Here is a 15651-nt window from a genome sequence, read left to right as displayed (position 1 = left end):
GGGAGATTCCACGAAATGGGAAGGGCTAACGGAACTCTACAGGCAGAAAACCTCTAGAATATTACACAGTTGCTGTATAACCGGCACTGGATGGGGGCGTCTAGATATCTAGCACGTGCTGTCACTGCTGCTTCACTGCCAACTTGTTCGCCCAGGGCGTTTCATGGATCTCAGGCAAGTGGTGGAAAACAAAAACAAAAATAAAAAATGAGACTCAGTAAACTGACTTCATGTGATACAGAAGACACAATCGCACGGAGTAGTTAAGGATCCCCACTTAACATGCTCAGTCATTCTAGTCATGCTAGAAGACATCTTCCTTTCCTATACCCGTCCGGGATCTAATATCATCTAGAAACTCTGATAATTGATTACGCCGGTCGCTACAATTGCTGGCAATAAGTGGTTTCCAGCACTTGGAAAGAGTGCTGGGGAGGAAACCGAAGGTGATAAGAGCTATGAGATAACAAGACCGCTGATTACCTTAGAAGGGGCTCAGGTGGGGGGCCGTTCCCAGTCGCCGCACTTGATGGCTTCCTTGGGGAGGATCCTTCTCATGTTTTGGAAGAGGCGCTGTCTTCTAGTCACAGGCGTAGAAGGGGGAAGGGAGATGTTGGGTGGAGGAAGACTACTTTGAACCCAATAGCACTTCTTTCTATTTCGGAGATGGTTTTAGATTTTGCCCTGTTCTTAGACAGGATGTTTTCCATTTCCAAAGTAAAACGAGAAGGAAAAAAAAACAAAAAAGACAAAGAAATTTAAAATGAATTGGGGTAGGTAGCGTTTATATGGAGTAACCGATGTCTACGCCTACCCATCGCTGGTTGGACGCGTGGGATGCGAGTGATGGGCTGTGAGCCGGGATTCGGGGCATCGGGAGCGCCAAGAACTCCAAGGATGGACTCCAACAAATGCAGCGGCGTTCCGAGACGGGATAACCGGGGTCGACGGCGGCGGGACGGGAGTTGGGTGGAGCAGCCAAAAGGTCCGGTTGGGTGCCCATGCATGGCCGAGTGCTATGAATGGATAAACTTAAAAAGCCTTGAGTCCCTTATGCCAGTCATGGGGAGCGCTCCATCAAGACACTTAGGTACTGCCGTCGAGTCCAGCCGCTGAGTCGCCCAAAGCATGGGCAACAGATATAGGCATAGACGTTTCCACGCCACACTCACAGACGGTGATGGACCTGACAGATGGACCCAATACGTACAGCCTCAGCCACTGATCAGCGGCCCACCGTCAGGCCCCAGCCCAACGGGTCACCAAGGCACAGGACAGGCAGGGGTCACTCCAGTCTCCAGTCACCGCCCCAATATTAACGTGTGCACCCGGACAACCCGCAGACCATCGGAACAATACAAACACCAACCGCCATCGTCCCTCCAGCTCAACTTGGTATTCCTCACTCTCGGCACCAGTGACATCTCGACAGGGCTGAGCGGGGGATGTCCCTCCTCCCCAGCAGCCCACCATGGTCTCCCTGTCCCAGGACGAGCGCTACTTTGCCGCCCACTGCGCCCTGCTCTTCGTCACCTCCATCGCCGCCCTCTTCGTCGCCATCGGCCTCGCTTGGCTCGCCCCTCGCCGTAATGACCCTGCCCGTCTGTGTCTGACCCTCATCAAGATCGCTGCACTCGGCTACATTCTGTCAGACGACCAACCATCTCTCTCAGCCCACTCCCAATTGCAACGTAGGCTGACCTCTGTGCCAGCTTCTGTATCATCGAGCTCACGGCCGATGCCATCAACATCGCCGTCTCCCGCCTCGTTCGCTCCGGCTACAGCGACCCGAACATATTTCATAACCAGTACATCGCAGAGAGCCTAGCAACCCTCATCCAAGCCCGCATCGAGCTCGACGCTGCCTCCCGCCTCGCTGACTGCTTTGCCATCGTCTTCGTCTTCCTCGCCATCGTCTCCCTCAGTTTCGGCGTCACCCTGGTGCGGACCGGCGGCCACCCGACGACCTTGGATTACCACATTAGGCGCGTCTCGCGTGTCTTCGCGGTCGTCCTGAGCGTCATCGCTGTCGTCGAGTGGGTCGTCCGCGTCAGGACCTACCGCATATTGGACACCGAAAACTACGACCTGGACGACCTGGGGGAACCAACGCTCAAGCTGCTCCACATCGCCCGGCAGCTCGACTTTGCCTTTGTGGTCATTGCGTGGGCGCTCTCCATTGCCGTCATGGCCCGGTCCACGACGGTGTGGCTGCCAGCGCGGATGGGCAAGTACCTCGACACGGTGAGTGGGCGGCCTCCCCGGTTGCTGGGGTGAGTCAATGCTACGTATGGATCAAGGTTAATCGAATTGTTCCAGCCCCTGACTCACCCGACGTACCTGATGCTCTGCAGCGGCGCATGGCTCGTGCGCACCACCTACGAGGTCGTCTACCAGCTTAAATACGCCGATGTCCAGCATTTGCAACGGCACACTCGCAACCCGGCGTACATGGAGATCATCAGCGTCGTATTCCACACCTGGCCCATCCTCGCGATACTCTGCTTCATGTTTGCGCTCGGTGCGAAAAAGGAGAATGGGCTGTGGTCAAAGGAGCAGCCGTTCTCGACGTTCAATCCCAACGATAATCAGGGTATCCTGCTGCAACCACGAAATTCATCACCACCGGCGTATAGCTCGTTAAGCCCACGCCCACCGGTACACACCGGATCATCAAATTCAACGAGTATCCCATTATCAGATGACCAGTCACGACAGGCTCACCAAAGTTTGACACGTCCGCCTGGCAACCTCCAGGAGGGACAGTTAGGTGATCATGATCGGGCCCTGGTGGGAAACCTGGGGCCCCCTCAGAGATATCAGCCACCTGCAAGAGACAATGCGTACAACACGGGCATCGTGGCCCCCAGCTCACCCAGCGAAGCAGGTCCTGCGTATGGGTATGGCATCGGCATGAGCATCCCCTCGCAGTCACCGCCTCCCCACGATGAAGCCATGGGGCTGTACCACCAAGCCGACGGCAGGCCGCCAGGAGCAGCGCCATTACCGTATCCCGAGAAGAACTGACACTACATCTAAAATTAATCTTCCTTAGTTTTCTGTTCGCTCATTTACTACTACGCATAGCGAGGTTTCGGGTGAAAACACGAGCGTTTGCAGCAGTTTTGGAGTTCTCGTCTTTATTTTGCGGGACCCTTTTAGATTTGGGGAACACTATAATAGGCAATACCATTGTTGCAAAAGACCGCGTGTCTACTAATAGTCTATCAACATCTATAGATCTAGTAATGAAAGGAGATCGCAGGACGCTTCCGAAACACCCCTTAGTCCAACTCATCGCAGAACTCTGCCGGAGCGACGTACGGGCCATCCGCGCCCATCGTTCCACTCACGAACCTATACCATAAGTCAGCAGGGAGCAAATAAGAATATTTCTCGGGAGGGAGGCGATGATTACTTGGTGTGGCTGCCCCTAGCGGCGAGCTGTCCCTTGCTGTTGGTGAACGTTACGGTCGTATAGGCAAGCGTCTTGCCGACTGCGAGGTTGTTAGCACTGAGCCAAACTCGACGTGACATGGGTGATATCTTATCCATACTCTTGTCGCACGTGGCAACTCCCTTGAGGACGTCGCCTTCTCGGCCGCCGGGGCTCAAGTAGGTAACTAGGTTCATCAGTACGAAATAGACGACAAAACGGCGGGAGACACGTGGTGCATACCATTCAGGTCCGTAGACACTCCGGTCGCGAAGCGGCCCGTCGACGCCACAGCGAGTGAGCCCCCCAGGTCCACCAGACTCGCCAAGGTGCCGCCGTGGATAGTCTTGAGGCGGTTCTAATATGGTCAGTACATAACTCTCAATGAGAAGGTGGCTGGTGAATTCATACCGTGTGGTCTTTGTGGATATCCAGTTCAAAGTCGACCCGGCCGTTGGTGGCATCGAGGATCCGGAATCGCTGAGAGAGGTGAGCAGTGCGCCTGAGATCCTGCTACTGTAGTTCACCCACGTTGGCGCCTAGGAGCCTGTATACCTATTAGCATCCATATACTGACACAGAACCACAAAGGAGATGGGCGGGCTTGCAATGGCCCGCCGAGCGACTGACCTCGGCTCAAGACCGGAGTCTCTCATAAAGGCGCGAACCACCTGCACTGGAAGTTAGATCCAACACGAGATGGTGAAGAGATGGGGGTGTGCTACGCTTTTTGTGAAAGCCTTGGGAGATAGTGCCTTGGCCATTGTGTTTGGGTTGTTTGTTTTTGAGTTGGAGAAGGTGAGGGTACGGAGTCGAGGTCATCCAGCCGTGTCGGTGATATGGCCGGTGGTTGCCGACTGCTGCTCGGTGACGGACTCAATTCGCCGACAGAATTGCCTGCTCATCTTGAACGAATCCATCAACATGTGGCACCAACGTCGACAAATACAAACCAGAGACCATCATAAAAAAAAAGCATTGATAAGTTTCAAAACATACTATTTATATATTTGCGCTCTTGGCTTTGAATAGTAAAACCTCAATTTGTGTTTCAACACAGAAGCTTCATGTCCTCTTCCTTCGCTTCATCGCCATTATGTCACTTGATACTTATTTAGCCGAACCTCAACCGGCGATAAGATTGATGCTGCCTGCATCTTTGGATTCAATGTTCGTGATTCCAACTCGACCACCTTCTATCCATCGCTCCCCCCCTCGTCATCGTGGATGAGGCGCAACATCATCGCCTCCAAGACCATGATATAGCACCTCGATCCGAACTGACTGACGGATTGCACAGCCAAGATGTCAGTCAGCACAACGCCCTCGCTCCAGCTGGCCGAGTACCTGGAGAAGCTGCCGGGCACGACGTTCAGGAAGCTCTACCAGCAGCCTTCTACCGCCTTTGCCATCTTCCGTCGCATGTTGCCGCACCTGGGTACGATTTGATAAGCTGTTGCCGTACTTGGGGATGGCGCGCTGAAACCTTACATTCTAGCCAAAACCTTTGTCATGCGCATGCTCTTCATGCCCAAGCCCATGCTGCTCAGCGACCTCGATGTCTGGGTGAAGCCCGACTCCAAAAGGTACGTCAGGCCATGCTTACCCTTCTCTCGCCTCGCTTCTTCTGACAGTTAGCCCCTCCAGGCAAAAGGACCAGTCCTTGTCCATCCTCCAGGCCCTCCACATTGTCCACATCTCCCCACCCTCGCGCGACAAGCCGCAGGAGATGCAGCTCACGACCAACTTCAAGAACTCGATGCGACGAGCCCTGACCGGTGGCGGCACGCACAACTCGTTTGGTGTCCCATCAAACCTCGTCGTCCCTCCCGAGATCGACATCCCTTTCCTCGACCGCTACGCGCGCAAGAAGTGGGAGGACATTCTCCATTTTGTCGTCTCCAGTGTCGGCTACAAGAGCACCGCCGAAGTCACCGGTCCAAACAAGAGCGTCAAGGAGCTCCTCATCGCCGGTCGCCTCGTCGATAGGAGACCTAACGGGAGCATCGGGATCACGCAGTCCGGCTTCACATTTCTGCTCCAGGAGGCCAACGCCCAGGTCTGGACCCTGCTGCTCCTCTGGCTCGAGGCCATGGATACTAACAAGGAAGCCGGCCTCGAGGCCGTCGACATGCTGTCCTTCCTCTTCGTCCTCGCCAGCATGGAGCTCGGCCGCGCCTACGACACCAACGCCCTCACCGAGCAGCGCAAAAACATGCTCCCCTCGCTCGTCGACTTCGGCCTCATCCACGTGCCCCACCACAAGCGCTCCATGTTCTTCCCGACCCGCCTCGCCACAACTCTCACCACCAGCGGCAGCAGCAGTCTGCGCACCATCAGCGAGGGCGTCGCGGCCGCTACCTCAGCCGCCTCCGGCCCGACCCCGTCGGGCCCCCTCGGCTCCGGGGCCGACCAGCAGGGCGCCGTCGTCGTCGAGACCAACTACCGCATCTACGCCTACACGCAGTCCACGCTGCAGATCGCCGTGCTCGCCCTCTTCACCAAGCTCAGCATGCGCTTCCCCGACATGGTCGCCGGGCGCATATCGCGCTCATCTATCCGCCAGGCTATCAACTTTGGCATCACGGCCGACCAGATCATCGCCTACCTCGCCGCCCACGCCCACGAGCAGATGCACCGCACCGCCGCGCTGTCCAACAAGCCCGTCCTGCCGCCCACCGTCGTCGACCAGATCCGGCTGTGGCAGCTGGAGAATGAGCGCATGAAGACGACGAGCGGCTTCTTGTTCAAGGACTTTGAGGATCATAAGGAGTACCTGGCCATTGCGTCCTTTGCCGAGGAGGTGGGCGTGCTGGTGTGGCGCAACGACAAGAAAGGGATGTTCTTCGCCAGCAAGCATGAGCAGATTCGCGACTATCTCAGGATCCGGAAGAAGGCCGAGTAATGGGATATTTAGGAGTTTATTCAGGGTAATGACAAGTGCATGGGTAGACGGCGTTTGGGGCAGTTATTATTATAGGAAGGAAGGTCAAGCAATGGGGACTTGATTCACACTGGTATGTACAGAATGCTTACCCCTAGTAAAACGATTAATGTACACATGATAGATGCACTATTCCATGCGCGTCCGTGAACGTTGAAATGCTACCGGAGAATATAAACTCTTGAAGAATCAGACCAAACTCGCAGACACCAGTCAATTCATTTCCAGTGCTGCCATGTCCTTTTTGCATCTCTAATCGAATCGAATCGTCGGCGCCGAAGCTACCTTTGCCCAAGAATGCTTCCTTGGCAAGATAAGTGCGCTGTTTCTAGCACCGGCTACTCCAAACATTTATCCTCTGCGCCTGTTCAAACCATGGGCGCAAACGCCCCTCGCACTGCAGTCGGATGTTCCGTTGCCACTCTCCTCGCGGGGCGGGATGAATAGGGGTCTTGCAGCGTAGCCAGACTCTGCCGTCCGGTCTTTTGCGCTCCGCTAAACAGCCTAGACACAATGCTGCGACTGTCACTGGACTGGCCAGGAGGATGTACGCGGGGGCGCTTATGGTATCGCGCGTATGCTTGCTGCCAGTCATGCAGTGATGAGCGAGCTTCATCAGTCTCGCACAGGGTCTCTAGATGGCGAAACACCCGTCGTATTCTCTCGTCTTCCTCGCTCAGTCTAAGAATTGTTGTTGGGGTGCATGCCGGCTGAGTGAGCGCTGGTGTGGTTGTAGAAAGTGGAAGACGCGTCAGGTGAGGTCTCGGCTTGCTCATTGGCTGTTCAGGGGATGAGGTAGGTTCGCAGATATTCTGCTGTGTTTTGTGAGGTGACGAGCCTATCGGCACTGGTGTCAGAGCCTCGGCAGAGAATTTGTCGTATAAGGACATAAAGCGGCCGCACCAGTATGCAGACGGTTGGGGCTCTCTGACAAGGAGAGGGTTCGCCTCTGGAGTGCAAGATCGAGATTTTCCGAGCGACGCCCAAGATGCCTCTCGAATCTGGAGACATGGCGAAGACGGAGGTATACTTGCAAATGGAGATGAGAAAAGTAGCGATGACGACGTATCAGATTCGTGGGTCACGCCCACTCTCGCATTCGGGGATGGTCTAGAGATGGAGTTTGTGAGCTCCTGCAAAGCGCTCATGGTCCGAGACTTTGGAAGCTTGCTTTGCGGAGCTGTTTCTGTCTTTGGAATATTCGTTTCTGGTGGAGTGTTTTCGTCTTGATCCGGAGATTCGATCTGTGGTAGTAAGGCAACCGTGACGGTCGTCTTGAGGCATGTCGGAGGAGACTTGGGCAACGCATTGAGAGAGACATTTCGAAGATGTTTGACCGAGTTCCTTCTCGAGGGAGGCTGAATAGTGTTGCACGCTGTGACAGTAGATCTGGCGACCGTTGGCCTGCTCGGTAGAGGCTCTATGGGGAAGCGGGCGGAGATGGTTCGGGCCTTGGCTCTCTTGGTAGGCGACACACAGTCTTTGATTTCATCAACGATGACAAACCTCTCACTTCTTGAGAAGTCAGGGCCTCTGGAGTTCTTGATGGGCCCAATGGGTGCCGAGATGATGGGTCGCGGCGTCTTGAGCCGAAGTCCCAGTCGCGAGGCAGTCCTCGAGGATGAGGCGTTCCTAAGCCACGAAGCGGTGCGAGACCTCACCTCTTTCGGCACCGTTGATGCGTCCATAATAGATGTTCTTCGCTCCCGCAGAGAAGCAAAGATTTCTGGTGGGAGCAAAGATGTGGAGTTCATAGCAAAAGATATGTCTGTTGCTTGTTGTCATCGGAGGTAGGGTGATGCGAGGCGCGACCAGGATGGCCTGAATATGAAAGATTCTTTGTACAACTTGGCAGTTACGCGTTGGAAAAAGAAGCTCCTTCCAACCTGTAGGTCATAGGCGGCCGCTCTCGACGTCACCAGATGGCCCAATTTAGGGGGCGGCAGTTGACAGCTGTTGCCAGCTGCTAACTGTCCACAGACGGCAGGAGCAACTCGACCAGCCTGTGAGCAGAAACAACATTGTGACGTCTATATATCTAGCGGCCTTCTAAATACGACTCTTCAACAGTCAGCTACTGCCCCATCCCTCAATCTTGAAGCGGAACGTCACGTCGCCCTCGCCCCTGGGGATCTCATGCCCATTCGCGTCCCACAACGCCCTCTCCGTGAACGTCACATTGCCCTCGCGGTCGACCAGCACCACCGTCTGCCTCTGCGTGCCGTACATGCCCTTGTCGAAGCCCTGGTCGTCCCCGGCCGCGCCCGCAATCTCCTTGACGTCGGGCGTCTCCGCCGTCAGCTCTTCGTCCGACGGCCACGAGCCCTTCCCGCGGCGCCGCGCCTCGGCCATCTCCTCACGCTGCTTCTCCCCGCCCAGCGCGGGGACGAAGATGCTCGTCTTGAGGTCGTGGATGTTCTCCGCCAGGCTCTTGTCCTTCTGGCCCTGCAGCGTGTCCGTATCGAGCAGCCCGAACAGCCGCCGCACCAGCTCCTCCTCCCGCGCCCCCTCCTCCTCCCCGTGACTGCGCACAATCTCCTCGAATGGCCCCATGCCGTTGGCTACCTTGGGCCACGCGTTGGAGTGCGCAAACGCCGTGTTGGTCAGCCCCCAGGCCTTGGTCTCGTCGGGCCTCACGATGGGCACATCGTCGAGCGCGCCCGCGCGGTTGCTCACCACGGCGAACCCCTCGCCGCCCTGCGCGCGCATCTTGGCGCACGCCATGGAGAAGCCGCCCACGCCCTGCACGCCCTCGCCCTCCTCGACCAGCCGGGCCACGCTCTCCCGCACCCCTTCCTCGGGAGGCTCGCCCAGCCACGCCGTGACCATGCCGCCGCGGCTGCGTCGCCCGCGCGGCGACACCCCCGTGGCCTGCGTCTCGCGGTAGTTGGTCAGCACGGCGATGAGGCCCTCGCGGGTGACGCCGAGCCAGGTGCCGCGCTCCGGGCGCTGCAGGTCGCGCGAGGAGAGGATCTCGACGGAGCGGCCCGAGGGCGTGGTGTATGTCCACCAGTGGGGCCGTGACGTCGGGCGTAGGACGAACTCATCCCGGTTGTCGATGAGAATGAGGGGGTACTTGGGGTGGGCGGTTGATATGAAGGCGATACACATGGTGACGGATAGATGCAAAAGGAATTTTTTAAAGAACGGCTTTTTTGGAGGATAACTTGAGATTGGGTCGAAGTTAAAAAGTTTCAAGGTTGGCCCTGTCACTGGGGTAAGCCGTGGTGGTGGGCGGGAGGCGAGGAACCGTTCGTTAATGTACCTAAAGATCGAGAGGTGATGAATCACGACCATCGGGCCAACATGCAGGCAGCGCCCGACAGCCCACCACACCACCACCAAGAAGACAAAGTGGTGCGACGTTCCACGACATTCCGCGGTGCGGGGAGTTTTGAGTGGTTGACATGTGTTCCAGGGCAGTCCAGGCACCTCAGGTGACATTGCACCGAAGGCAAACATCACGCCAAGGATACGGACTTGGCACTGTAGAATACTTATTGATATAGGTGTGGTAATTAGGAAAAGTACGGGAACAAACGTGGTGTGACTACTCCGGCCTCCCGCCGATATGACAGACGCCGCGCTCCGTATTTTATGCTATGTAAATGCGAGGGGATACATATAGTATCATGGTACGAAAGAAAAGTAGATGTCCCCGGCCCTTTATTTCTATCTCTTGTTGTAGTTGACGAAACGGCTCTGTGTATATGTTAGCCTCAATATTCATCAGGGCACTTGTTATTAGGGAGATGTGCAGGAAACTCACGGCCATGAAGAGTATGATTAGGTTGCTGGCCATGAAGCACGCATAGATGCCCAGGTCGCGCCAGCGATTGTCAAACGACAAGTTGAGAGGCTCGTAGAACTGGTCGCCGCTCTTGTACGCGCAGTACTCACATTCCTGCGTCTCGTTGGCGACGAGATAGCCACCGCCGCCTGCCTCAAAGAAGGGCGTCATGTACTGGCCACAGGTCATGTTGTCAGGGGCTGAGAAGATGTTGAGCTCCGTCGACTTGCACTTAACCTTGAGACCGTGCAGGGCCGTGGTGACAGTGCCGCCAATGAGACGCGTGAAGGGGTCGAGCTGGTAGAGCCAGGCCTTCCAGAAGCCAGGCATCTGCGGGTAGGGGATGGTGACACCGCAGAATAGGGCAAAGGTGATGATAATAAAGGGGTCGAACTGGGACGAGATGCGAGCCGAGGGCGTCAGCGATGCGAGACCCTGACCCATGGAGATGGCAAAGATTTCGGTGAAGAGAATCATCAGGAACTGGTAGCCGGCGCGTGACGGGTCCGTCTGGAAGCCCGGCATGAAGTACAGAGGCAGGTAGAAAACGACGGCACAGAGAATTGAATAGGGCATCTCGGCAAGGGTAATGGCCGTGGCAAAGCTGATGGGGGAGTACATCTTGGACGAGGCCTCGCGGAAGAAGATGGATCGCTTGATGTGGAACATGACCTCGACTTGGGCCATAATCAGAGCCGGCAGCACCGTGATCTGGAACATGACAAAAACTTTGTTCTGCAGCGATGTTCGCGATTCGTCCAGCTGCAGGTACGTGAGACCGGTGATGCCAGCGACGGCTATGTGGTTGAAGAGGCGGGTGAACAGGTAGTTGGGCGAGCGCCAGAAGGCACGGAACATGCGAGCGTTGACCACCTTGAGCTGATGCAGTAGGGGTGAAGCGTACTCTTTCTCAAGCTCCGGGTTCGAGTTCCTGGCCACAGCCTGCCTCTCCTGCTTCATCTGCTGGATCGCCACCTTGGCTTCGACGAGCTCTGGGCTCTCATCCCAGATGTCGCCCCAGTCACGATCACCAACACGGGGAGCGCTGCCAGCACCAATGGCTTCAAGCATGAACTCAGCAACGTTGTCGGTCGGAGCCGCCTCAGCTCCATGACGCTGGAGGTAGGCACGCAGAATGTGGGCGTCCTCACCAATGTCACCAAAGTACACGGTGCGGCCACCGCGCTCGAGCAACAGCAGTCGGTCAAAGTTCTCGAACAGGGCGGCGTTGGGCTGGTGGATGGTGCAGAGAATGGCCTGACCAGCGGCGGCCAGCTTCTTCAGGAATCGCACAATGTTGAAGGCGCTCTGGCTATCGAGACCAGAGGTCGGCTCGTCGAGGAAGAGGAGGAGCTCAGGCTTGGCGGCCAACTCGACGCCAATCGTAACTCGCTTCCGCTGTTCGACAGTCAGGCCATCCTCGGCCGTTCCAATAATCGCATCGGCAATCTCCTCCATCTCGAGCAGAGAGATAATTTCCTCGACGTAAGCGTGTCGTTCGGGAATGGGCGTTTCGTAGGGCTGGCGAAGATCGGCGGAGAAGCGAAGCGCTTCGCGAACAGTCTGTGTCGGCTCATGAAGATCGAGCTGCTCCGCATAGGAGGTGGATCGTTGGAACTGCTTCCCGGGTTTGGCACTGTCTACAAGGACGTCGCCAGTGATGACTCCAATGTTCTTGCGGGCAGCGAGCACGTCGAGTAGGGTCGTCTTACCAGCTCCCGAGGCGCCCATCAGAGCAGTGAGCTCACCCGGTCGGACATATCCATTGACGTTGTTGAGCAGACGTCGGGTGCCGCCAGGAACAGGGACATCGTAGTTGAGGTTCTCCCAGGTGAGGATGCTCTCCGAGGTCATCTTGAGGTCAGATCCCTGCTCGTTGGACCTGTCCGCTCGCCGCGTCTCCCGCTTCTGGGTTAGAGCCTGGTTGAGGGCCTTGCGCTCCTTGTTTGGCTTGGTAAAGACCTTGGCGGTGTTGCCGCCCATACCATAGCGTACAACTTCTCCTAGAACAATGTTCATGATGAGGAAGAAGACAATAAGAGCCATGATGATACCCCAGTTGCGCCACAGGTCTCCAGGAAGGTACGAGTAGGCCTGAGATATGTATTCGGAGCCGCTGATGAAGGTCGAGCCACCCGTGGATCCGGCGAGGGTGCACACCTGGTGCGAAATGTTGTTGTACACCTCCTGACCAGAGGGAATCAGCGAGTCCGCCGTGCATTCCATGTCGATCCGGCTGAACTCATTGATCATCATACCGCTGAAAGCCAGACCCAGAACGTTGATCCAGTAGATCCAGCGTAGCCAGACCTTCTGGGCATCGTACTGGATCAGGTAGCCAGAGGTCGTGACGAACAGGGTGATGAGGACGACGGCGAACTTGATAGCGTAGTCAAAATCTGGACTCACACAGCCGATGATTCTGAAAAACAGAGTCATGGCAATATTGCCTGACAGGATCATGAGGTAGAAGGTGAAGAAAGCCCCAGCGTCCCGTATCAGGCCCGTCATGAAGTATACAATGATGGAGAAGACCATGATTTCGGTAGCTGCAAAAGCTTGGTCCACGATGATCTGGCCAATCCACAGCGCTGAGGGACGGTGGAAAGCGTACGCCTTGTGCTTGTTGACTATGGAACGACCCATCATGGTTCCAGCAAGCTCCGAGAAGGCCTGGAAAGCGTTGAAGAGCAGAGCCACGAAGAGAAGACCTCCCTTGCTGAAAGCGCTGGCTGAGGTCTTCCCGAGGTTGAGATAGAGGGTGCCAAGGACGATGGCAATGACGATGCTGCGAACCCACGAGAGGGTGAGGTTGAAGCGGTCCTGGATCTTGAGGGTGAACTGGCGCTTCATGAGGGCCCAGATCTGTAGGTGGAAGCCGACCTGGTAGACGGAGCGGTTGGACGACCCACGCTTGCTCTCCTTAACGGCAACTTGAAAGTCGTCGTGCTTCTCCTGCTGCTCGTCGAGTGCAAGCTTGTACTCTGCCATCTCCGACTCGAGCGACTTTTGGTACTTCGACTTCTTGAAAGCCTCGAGGAGAGTGTCGGGGCTGTTGGGAGCGTTCTCCTCGGAGTACCCAGGGGCATACTGGCGCTCCCACTCGTCGGTGCAACCGGTCACATAGTCGGGGGTCGTCTGTCGAGGGCGGGGAGAAAACCCGAGACCCTCAAAGTAACTGCGAGCCTCATTGGCGGGACCAAAATAGACCTGGCGGCCCTCGTCAATGACCATGACCTTGTCAAAGAGGTTGTAGATGTTCTCGGAGGCCTGATACAGCGAGACAAAGGTGGTTGTCTTGTACAAATTGGTCTGGACGCGGAGAGACTTGGTGAAGTCGAGGGCGGTACTGGAGTCGAGACCACGGGTACTGTTGTCCCAGGAGAGAATGCAAGCCTTGGTAATCATCATTTCGGCAATGGACACTCGCTTGCGCTCACCACCAGACACACCTCGAACAAAGTGGTTACCGACGACCGTCTTGCGGGTATGCTCAATGTTGAACATCTTGAGAAGCGTGGTGATGACGTGCTCCTTGAACTCGGTCTTGGACATATTACCGGGTCGCTTGGCCGGCATCTTGGTGTCGAGGGCAAAGCCGAGTGTCTGCTCGACGGTTAGGGTTGGGTGGTGCAGGTCGTCCTCAGCGTTGTACACGGCCTCGCCGCGGTAGCGGTCAAACTCCTTTGAGGTCCAGGGCCCGTAGAGGACGTCTCCCGTGATACTGGTGTAGCCGTAGCGCTGGTTGGCAATGGTCTTGAGAAAGGTGGTGCAGCCGGAACCGGGCTTGCCCAGGACGAGGACCATCTCGCCAGGCTTGCAGACACCCTGGAAACCGTGGAGCAGCGTGGTCTCGACAGGCTTCCTGCCCAGTCCCAGCAGCTTCATGACGGGAGTGATGACGTCGAAGAAGTTGATGAAGGCGTCGGGGAAGGTGTCGACATAGTTGGCCTTGCCGCCAACACCCTTGACGACGAGGTCATCCCAGTAGGCGCCAATATGCTTGGAGCGGATTCCGGCCTCGTTGTAGGCATGGAGGTCACCACGGAGGGCAGTTTCGAGATCGAATACAGATTCACTATCCAAGGTGGACTGGCCCGAATTGTTCTTCTCCTCATCCAGGACAGGGGCATTCCCATGGCTCCTGCGACTGGCGCGCGAGACGCCAGTGAACTCGCGCTGCAGCTCCTGGAACTCAGCCTCGGCCTGCTCAACAGAGATGCCAGATTGCCGGCGTGTCATGTCTTTGGAGATGCGCCCCTCTTCATCCTTGGCCTTAAGGTTGTCTGCATCGTTGGCGGTGGATAGGGAGTCTTGATAGCCGTTATCGGGGAGCGTCTCGATTTCGTCGGGCCGGCGCCCATCAAGCACCTTTTTCTCGTCCGCCATTGATGTAGTAAGGAGCGTTCGCCCTCTTTTCTTTTTCTATCCAGGTTTTTTTTAATGCCCCCAGCCACTGTACTCTGTATCAATTTTGGTCCTGAACCTCCCCCATCTATTCACCTCCAACGGTGGGACGTGCTTAATAATAGAGGTTGGGGCCAGTCGGGTTTCGTTGAAGAGGTTAAGGAAAATGTTTATATAAGAGTAAGGCTTGTGCAAGAACAAGCCCAGGACCACGCAAAGGAGTGAGAAGGGTGGGAGGGGGGGGAAGCAACCGGAGCAAAGAAAAACCCGAGGACAAACTAGCAATTGGAGAAGTTGGAGGAGAGGGAGGTTTTATGTATTCAGGGCAGGAAGTTAGGACTTGGGAGGGATGGGAAGGTCTACCCGGTCACAAACCCAGAAGGCCCCATCCAATGCTTTCAAGTTACAGCTTGGCATTGTACCTGGAACCTGGAACCAAGGCCCCAGCCTGTTGGGAGTCAACTGCAGTGGCGTCTTTGCTGTTCAGGCTGCACTGGCGTGGGGACGCTGGGGGGGACGTTATCGATGTGACAATGATCCATTGATCATTTCCCAACTTCACAAAATAAATTTCAAGGCGCGGCAAAGGGCTGAATGCACCGGCAAAAGCACATGGGTCCCCTTGGCCGCCCGCCAAGACCGCAGGGTCTCCTATCGTGGGCCACTAGATATTACTAGTAGTAGGTACCAATTACTCCGTGCTCACGACGCTCTGGGAAACGTGAGCAAAAATGGAGCGACGGAGCAGTACGAGTACATAGTACAGAGTACCCCGTAAGGTACGCACAATAGCATTACCAATCACCCGGCCGGTGACCCGTCTTGGATCTTGGCAATTAAATGTGCGGCGCGGCCTTTCGCAGATTTTGCTCCTCAATCTTCATCCTCAGCCGCTCCAACAAGCCTCAAGCTCTTCTGCCCCATGCCGCCCCACTGGCTCCGCTCTAGATCCCGGAGCATCTTGTCGCATCTCGCATCGGAATGACCAAATTTGTATGGGCCACAACATATCCGTACATGCGTACCATAGTAAAGCATCAACCCCAGTCGACCTTGATGGCCAGAAGATTGCTA

At 56.1% G+C, this 15651-nt stretch overlaps 5 protein-coding genes across 5 annotated transcripts; 2 read left to right on the top strand and 3 right to left on the bottom strand.

Annotated features, from left to right (window-relative positions):
* Positions 1-1471: 1471 nt before the first annotated feature.
* ACO1O0_001752 (uncharacterized protein) lies at positions 1472-3027 on the top strand (the record flags this gene model as incomplete). Its single annotated transcript, XM_083191234.1, has 3 exons — positions 1472-1647; positions 1713-2244; positions 2320-3027. 3 exons carry the CDS (start codon positions 1472-1474, stop codon positions 3025-3027), a joined length of 1416 nt encoding a protein of 471 aa, XP_083052448.1.
* Positions 3028-3414: 387 nt separating this feature from the next.
* On the bottom strand, positions 3415-4200 carry ACO1O0_001751 (HotDog domain-containing protein; the record flags this gene model as incomplete). The annotated part of the gene is made up of 7 exons (XM_083191233.1): positions 3415-3497; positions 3558-3623; positions 3680-3794; positions 3848-3916; positions 3968-3983; positions 4067-4107; positions 4162-4200. The coding sequence occupies 7 exons, from the start codon at positions 4198-4200 to the stop codon at positions 3415-3417; spliced, it is 429 nt and encodes a 142-aa protein (XP_083052447.1).
* Positions 4201-4741: 541 nt separating this feature from the next.
* On the top strand, positions 4742-6341 carry TFB2 (TFIIH/NER complex subunit TFB2; the record flags this gene model as incomplete). Its single annotated transcript, XM_083191232.1, has 3 exons — positions 4742-4874; positions 4935-5022; positions 5084-6341. 3 exons carry the CDS (start codon positions 4742-4744, stop codon positions 6339-6341), a joined length of 1479 nt encoding a protein of 492 aa, XP_083052446.1.
* Positions 6342-8450: 2109 nt separating this feature from the next.
* Positions 8451-9491, bottom strand: ACO1O0_001749 (NRDE protein-domain-containing protein; the record flags this gene model as incomplete). Its single annotated transcript, XM_083191231.1, has 1 exon — positions 8451-9491. The coding sequence occupies one exon, from the start codon at positions 9489-9491 to the stop codon at positions 8451-8453; it is 1041 nt and encodes a 346-aa protein (XP_083052445.1).
* A 561-nt stretch (positions 9492-10052) lies between these two features.
* SNQ2_1 (ABC-2 type transporter-domain-containing protein) lies at positions 10053-14559 on the bottom strand (the record flags this gene model as incomplete). Its single annotated transcript, XM_083191230.1, has 2 exons — positions 10053-10082; positions 10150-14559. 2 exons carry the CDS (start codon positions 14557-14559, stop codon positions 10053-10055), a joined length of 4440 nt encoding a protein of 1479 aa, XP_083052444.1.
* Between the last annotated feature and the right edge of the window lie 1092 nt (positions 14560-15651).

Source organism: Amphichorda felina (genome assembly GCF_050947745.1).
Source record: "Amphichorda felina strain 45539 chromosome Unknown scaffold_2, whole genome shotgun sequence".
Taxonomy (NCBI): domain Eukaryota; kingdom Fungi; phylum Ascomycota; class Sordariomycetes; order Hypocreales; family Bionectriaceae; genus Amphichorda; species Amphichorda felina.
This window is presented reverse-complemented; position numbering and strand designations above follow the sequence as displayed.